Source organism: Brugia malayi, assembly GCF_000002995.4.
Source record: "Brugia malayi strain FR3 genome assembly, contig: Bm_v4_Chr3_scaffold_001, whole genome shotgun sequence".
Lineage (NCBI taxonomy): Eukaryota > Metazoa > Nematoda > Chromadorea > Rhabditida > Onchocercidae > Brugia > Brugia malayi.
In genome coordinates, this window is record NW_025062477.1 from 9,061,343 (window position 1) to 9,068,910 (window position 7,568).

The 7,568-nt window shown below is 34.4% G+C and overlaps 1 protein-coding gene across 4 annotated transcripts; it reads left to right on the forward strand.

The window, feature by feature from the left end:
* Positions 1–1,407: 1,407 nt before the first annotated feature.
* On the forward strand, positions 1,408–6,372 carry Bma-hpo-11 (Uncharacterized protein; the record flags this gene model as incomplete). Of its 4 annotated transcripts, none has more annotated exons than XM_043080553.1 (13): positions 1,408–1,545; positions 2,494–2,766; positions 3,274–3,363; positions 3,582–3,717; positions 3,900–3,983; positions 4,225–4,283; positions 4,440–4,550; positions 4,737–4,820; positions 5,025–5,180; positions 5,348–5,480; positions 5,582–5,695; positions 5,851–5,978; positions 6,259–6,372. In XM_043080553.1, 13 exons carry the CDS (start codon positions 1,408–1,410, stop codon positions 6,370–6,372), a joined length of 1,620 nt encoding a protein of 539 aa, XP_042936487.1. The 4 variants fall into 4 exon arrangements, with proteins under 4 accessions (XP_042936487.1, XP_042936488.1, XP_001901368.2 ...); XM_043080554.1 differs by having other exon boundaries at positions 5,025–5,165; XM_001901333.2 differs by lacking the exon at positions 1,408–1,545 and having other exon boundaries at positions 2,587–2,766.
* Between the last annotated feature and the right edge of the window lie 1,196 nt (positions 6,373–7,568).

The following is a 7,568-nucleotide window of genomic DNA, read 5'->3' on the forward strand; positions in this document are numbered from 1 at the left end:
ATTCCTCCAAGTTCGTAGAAATTAACACAACAGTCTCGATATGATGGTTTGCAAAATAAAGAAAATTTTTTTTTTGTAAACCTAGGAATAAGATGGTAATTTTTTCAGCATCAGTGTTATAGTAAAAACCGCAAGCTTTTCATATTAAACATTCACAACGCACTTGTAGTTCACACTGCACAACATTCATACTGCAAACTACAATTATCAGTCGTCGAATCGAGCAGTCACAATGAAGAACTAAAATATGTCTGACATTTCATTATTTATGGTGAGTGAATTACAACTGAATGGATTAGGAAACAGACTGAACTGAATGTATCCGTTCGTGACTCATGATTGTCGTTATTCATTACTTTGTTTTCCTTTGCGATATGGTTGTAAATATGTATCTCAGTTTTTTTTTTTTTTTTTTTTTCTTTTTTTTGTTCTTAAGGCTAAGTTGAGTTAGGTAGGGTTTCCCTGATGTGCCACATTTAAATCTTTGTGAAGAATGAGCGATGAGCACTATTTATAATCATTAATTGAAAGCGTGAGATGACGCAAAATTTTCAGTTTGTTTAGAGCGTATGGTAATTTTGACCCATTTCTTGCAATATGTATTAGTGAAGACATTTCTGTCTGTTTTTTTTTATTTCATCAAGGAAGAGGGGATATTGGACAGGCAATACCACTGTTCTCGGTACTTTCTATAAAGTTAATAAATGTTTTCTGCAACATTTGTTGCATTCTGTTCCTGTGCTTTGAATGGCACTGTTAATCATTAATGCACCACTTATACTCTTTGTGCAACTGTCGCTGTATTATGGAAATGGTGATTCAGCGGGTCAAATTTTGCACAGAGCACTTTGTTTTCTGCGCTATCACTCAATAGTATTGCCATCTACGTGTTCATAAAATTACTTGTACTTCAGGACTGACATCACTTGTAAGCATATCTGGAAAGTGAGCTCAGAGTGAGAAGTTAAACGCTTTTGGACGCATACAATTCTTTAATCTGTCGTTGGGCAGCTGACCTAGGCTCGTTGGCAACTACCGCAATCACAGGGAAAACATTATAAAAGTTTAGGTCGTTACAGGTCTCTTAGCAAATTTCTAATCTGGTTTTGTCTTCGAGTGGAGCACTTGTGCTCAGCATTTCAACCGACAAAATCGTGCCGTCGCGAGAACTTCTAAATCATTCAAGCAGTCAAGTTGAGTCGTCCTTATATATTGCTGAAGCCGTATGATCGGCACAGTCTCGAAAGCTGCTCAGCAGTTTCTTGTACTGGAAGCTGCATAGCAGCATTAACATCAACAGCGCTTTACTGTAGTGCTGTAACCATACGTTCCCGAGAAGCAAGAAGTGAAACAAGAAACCTAAGCATTTATAATTGTGACAGTCGTGTAGCGAGTAATATCATTAGCATGAATTCTGCTACTTCAACGAATGTCGGCTCTACCACGGTATCACACGCAACCGATACGACAGCCAAACATGGTTATGATGTAAAAGGTGGTAATAATAGCAAGGATAGTGATTCAGAAGGCGAAGGAGCTGAAGAGGTTTGCTTAAAGAAGTTTTATATACTGCGAAATTTAATTTTGTAGATTAAACGTTGTAAGATTTATGATAATGGCTTTGTTTTTATTTCCTTTTTTTTTGAAAACCTTTCAACTTTATTGGTTGTTGTTGTTGTGGAAATGATGAGCAAACATATGAAGTTATCTACTGCTATTTATTCTGTCATCCGAAATCCGTAGGTGGAATAAACTCCAACTAAGTGCTGAAAAATGAGTCTGCTGATGAAGTCAATGCTAGGACTGAACAACACAACCATTTAATAGATTCCAGAGGTAGAATTTGTGCAGGAAATAAAGTACCTGGACTGATGGATTTTATATAAATACTGATATTATCTTCTTGAGCGGGTTGAGTGGGCGGGTTTGTCATGCCCATCCTTGATCTTCCATCATTGTACTTAATTAACAGACATAAATCAGTTGTTGTTAGGAAGTATATCCGTGCCCATAGGCATGTCTTTGGATACCTCTCACTTGTACTTCAACAATGGTGAGGTAAGTTTGCTTTCAATAGAAATTTGATATATGAATAACGATCACTGTTGGATAGTTTTGTAATATAACTTATATCAGCAAACAGAATGTCTCAGTCTAGCTTTTGACTTTTCTTTCTATACTGCTCAAACAATAAATACTTTATTTTTGATCTCAAATTCTTCGTTACATTCTTCATTGAAAGTGGATGTCAAACAATCGTCAAACTTCATTGTTAACTTTTATCTATATATTTAACTTATTAATTAATAACTTTGCCAATTAATCATCCTTGGTTATAATACACATATTAAAATACACTTAGTGTTGTTTTTCAATGTTTTTATTGCAAAAAGTTGTTTTTTCATGCATTTTGCTTACCACAGAAAAGATAAAATAAGAAATTTTGTCGTCATTTCATCGTGAATCTTGTGCGTCAGTCGTCAGTTTTTCTAGATCTTGGAAGAAAGCCCATGCAAAAGATGGAGCAAACGGCGTGAGCAAGTAAAACAGCGTAATGTTCCTGGGATCGACTATGCTTACTTGGCAATGGATAATGAAACAGGTAACGAAGTGGTATGGAATGAAGTTTTGTTCTCAGAACGCAAAAATTTTCGTTCACAAGAAGAACATATAAATGCCGTTTTCGACAAGTTGACTCATCTCGTGCACACAAATCTCGTTAAATTCCATAAATATTGGACAGATTCGAAATCTGATAAACCAAGGGTTCGTTTAAATACAGATTTCTCGCATATAATAATTTTTAAGGTTTCGGTTTTTTTCTTGAACATGAATCCACGTAGAATTTGATTTATAGAACTGTTGTTTATTTCCTTTTTTTTTTTTTTTTTTCCAGTGTCGAGTAAAGTACATGCAAGATTTGAAAAATGTTGAAAGAGATTCTTACGGGTTTTTGTTTTAAATTCTAGGCATCTTGGTTTCGTGGGTAGTGGTTAGTAAGTATCTTGAGTCAGTATTTACAGATTGATGAATTGCTCGTGATCATTGTGGAAAATTGGGAGGAGTGGATAAATGTACATCTAGTTCTTATCATCTTATTCAAATCGTTTTATCAGAGCTCATTGATGAATTGCTAATGGTAGCATCATTTTAGGTCGGAATGCTGCAGACGAACTTTTTTGATTACTTCATTCTTAATTGGCTTTTGAACTAACAAATTAGCTCTTCAAATTTGTAAAATTCGATACATCAGTTTCCTTTTATATTGTTTAGATAATATTCATAACAGAATATATGTCGTCTGGTTCACTAGCACGATTCTTACAGCGTACTCGCAAATCTGGAGCTGCTTTAAATCTGAAGGTCGGTTTAATTAATCCTGCTATCTTAGTTTAAAAGGAACAGCTTTCGGCACCTTTTTAATTCGATTTATGTGTCTTCTCTTTTATCTTATACATATCAGAATTGCCATTTCTCTTTTTTTTTTTCTTTTACTATGTACAGAATTTTTTTATGACTTTGCTACTTTTCTTCTTACTTGTTCTTTTCTTTTTGTGTATATTTTGTCCAGATGATTTCAGGCCTGGAAAAAGTGGACTACGCAAATCCTGTCTGCTCTGAATTATTTACACTCATGTAATCCTCCAGTTGTTCATGCAAATCTTACTTGCAACACAATGTTCATACAACATAATGGTTTGATCAAGATCGGTTGTGGTGAGATTTAAATTTTTATACAAATTTTCTGTTTATCTTTCACATACGAATGAGCCGAACAAGTTTTGTAATAGAATTAAGGTTGTTTGTCTGCTGAGTAAAGAACGTTTTATTTGGGAACGTGATATGGCAAAAGTTTGGATTTTGTGAAATTCACATACATATCTGTAATCTTATTTTAGTCGCTCCAACTGCAATTCAACATCACGTGAAGACGTTTCAAGAGAATATCAGAAATATGCATTACATTGCACCTGAATATGAACGTAAGATTTTTTTTTGAAGAATTCTACTACTAGGGAAATTGTAATCAAGATTGCAATTTTCGTTGTGGCCTCATGATAAAAGTGGGGTGTTTTGTTCTTAGTTCTTTCTCTTTGGGGTCTGCGGAATAAATTTTTGTTTTTTTAGATACAGATTCCATTTCCTCTACCAAATGCGCCGTTTGCAGTTTTGATTACTCCTGATTTTTTTTTTTTTTTTTGATTTTTAATAGTTTGATTCCAGATTGTAATGCTGTAGCTCCGCCAGCTGACATCTATTCCTTTGGAATATGTGCGCTAGAGGCAAGTTTATCTCGAATATGAGCTTAAGTATTGGGGCAGTGTAAGTTGTGACCATAAAAAGGCCTGAATCGGAGGCTGAGTTATTCGCCACAGGTTCCAGACTTGTGCTTCCTGTAAAATACATAGAATTCTCAGCAACTTTTTTTGGTATTTCAGATGGCTTTACCGATGGGTTTATGCGGCTCTTCAAATGGTACTGAAACAAGTGTCGTTTCACAGGAGATGGTTAGGAGAGGACTGGAATCACTAGAAGATCCTATGCAAAAAGTGAAGACTTAAATTATTGGGAAGCCTCGGTTCAAATGTTCTTTAATTGTTTTGGTTTGTATGCGTTTACATCATAAAACATCTTTGAATAGCTGACAAGGTTGTAAATGATTTTTAAACACTTGTTATGTATATAAAAAAGGCTTTCTCATTCAAATATTTTTGTTCTTGAATGTTAAATTTTAGGATTTCATTGAGAGCTGTTTGAACCAGGACCCATCTAAAAGGCCTACTGCTCGTGATTTATTGTTCCATACTATTTTGCTTGAGGTAAACGTTGCATTTGCTTTTTTTCTTTTTTCAATGGTTAAGTATAATTAATAATATGCATTGAGCACGTAATGCACACTGTGTTATAGCCTGCGAAATCAATATTCTGGTAAATCACTTAGGTTTATCCGGCATGTTCTTATCAAACAATTAACAGCAATTCACAGAAAAGCTTCTAATTCATAGCTTGATATTATGACTCAGGTGCATTCTTTAAAATTATTGGCTGCTCACTGCATCGTATCATCGAAATTGAATGATAGCTTAAATGAAGATGATCTGCATGTAGATGATCCGAATCGCATTGCAGCGACATCAGAATTTCGCGAAATGGCTTATAATCAGGTCCCTTCTTTTCAGGTATTCTTTCTTCGGAATCAAATGAAATATTGTCTTACATACTTTTTGTCATATTGAGAAACATAGCAAATTATGTAATGGTAGTAATCTATTGGTTCGAGTTAATAGCTAGTTTGTGAATTAAATAGCTTTACATAATTATGCTCGCAGCAAATGACTAATTTCAGGTAGATCTGGAAAAGTTTTTGGAAGATGTTAGTAATGGAATATATCCGCTCATAGCATTTACTCCTCTTCCTCATCATCAAAGGATGACGGCTTCGACATCTTCATCCGCTATAATTGGCGAACAACAACATGGTGCTTGGATAATTTTTCTTAAATATGACATTTCTCTTCAACCAAGTCTCAGTGTTGTAGTGAATTGTTTCAAGCTAAAATTTATTTGCAAATTTTTATAGAAGATCATGGGTCAGATGGTGACAAACCGGAGCCGACACCCTCTCCTCCAGCAGATTCACCGGTAGAATATAAAGAAAGCAGGTCAATCATCAAATGTACAGTCACAATTAACGGTAATTTCATGTCCATAACTGGAAAATACTGTTATGATTTAAATCAAATAATTTTATAATTCAATTCGCTTGTCGCTCTAATTATAAATCTAGTTTATTGTTACATATTTGCGTTGTTTTTCTTGTAACCACATGATAAGCATTGTGCTTTGCAGGGTCACTGTTAACATTAGTTGTTCAGTTAGATGATATGATGAACCGGCAGTTGACAGCTAGAATAACTGAGGATGATACCTCAAGTATATTAGCAGCCGAATTAGTGCAGCATGGTTTAATAGCTGAGGTATGTGGTTTTTTTTAAACTCATGCAAATATTTTTTTTTTTTTTTTTTTGGAGAAGTATCATTCCTGCTAGCTTTTTATAACTTTTAACAATTGTTATCTTTTTGGAATTACTTAGTGGTTTTTCTATTTGAGTTAATCCTTTGAATGCTTAACTCATCTTTTGATTTTTTTACTAATCTAGTGTGATTTGTCGCTGGAACCTTCCACAAATTGAGTCTAGAAAAAATGAAGTCCAGTGTCATTTTTTTTTTTTTTTTGCATTTTCGAAAATTTTACAGAGCGATGAAATGAGAGTGGAAGAAGCATTCGCAAAAGCTCTTGGAAAAGACACAACTGATAGCACTTTGACGAATGAAAAAATAGTTCAAGAAGCATCTACATCGACGTTGTGACTAAAGAGCCTGTATTTTTTCCCGTAATCATACAAATTGCACTTCTTTATGGAGATGCTTTTACAAGCAGCTAGAAAAGAGCCTTTAGATGTCGTAACTGTACTATTTTTTCCTCATGTTTCATATTTTAGATTCCTGAAAAGTCTTGAGCTTGTGCAAATTTTTCTGGTTTAATTACCTCTGAATTTCTTTCAAATCCATTTTTTGTTTAAATTGAGCGGTTAGGTGTTGTATCAAATACCTGAGAAATTCTTTTTAGGTATTAGGATTTTGGATTGATGCAGCAATTTTAACAAAGAAACTCTGCTTGTTCCTGATACAACAGAATAGCTCAGTATTTTTTCTTTTCTGAAAGAATATGAGCTCTGATATCACCTGTTCACGATTATATTGTTATACATATTTGTTCATGTATACACTTTGTTATAGAAAGCATTTATTGTTTCAAAGATCATTTGGGCATAGTCCCACCCAGAGAAGTTTATTTGCTTAAGAATTACTTCTTCAGTACTGGATATAAGTTCAAAGTGATGAATGAGTCAAATTTTTTGAGTACTTGTTTTGTAATGTGATGGTCCGGGGATGAAGGATATTAGCTGCACTTTTGATGATTTATTTGCTTAACTGCTATCCGTAACGTTTACTATTTGCTTCATGAAAATAACCTGAAAAGTAAGAAATTGGTAAAAGTTCTAACTATCGCTTACTGTATACGTTGTATTGAGCATCATTTTGCAGTAGCGGATGCACTGTGGCATCAGGTAATCTCTGAGGAAATTGTCTTGAAGATGATGTGAAGAATCACTTATTGTCGGTTTGAATGAAATTCTTTACTTTTTACGGGTATCCGCTGCTAGTCAATGTGTTTGTTAATTCTATGGGGAAGTTGTTTGTATTGTGGGATGCGAGTAAATGTGATTTTGTTTCCAAGCTCATAATTATTGCAGAAAATTATTCTGGAAATTGCATATGTTCGATTTATTGTGTTCTGAAGCTTTTCCTATAGATTAAAATATGTCTAGGTGTTCGGTGGTGATCGTTAAAATATAAGGTTTAGATGGGGGAAGGTTATCTTTTGTATGCGTTTCATTTAAATGCGAACTCCTGCTTTTCCTCAACCTGATGATTTCAGATGCATGACTGAGTGTTATCCTTAGATACACTTGTGATGCATGTGGTTTCCATAAGTTTCATTT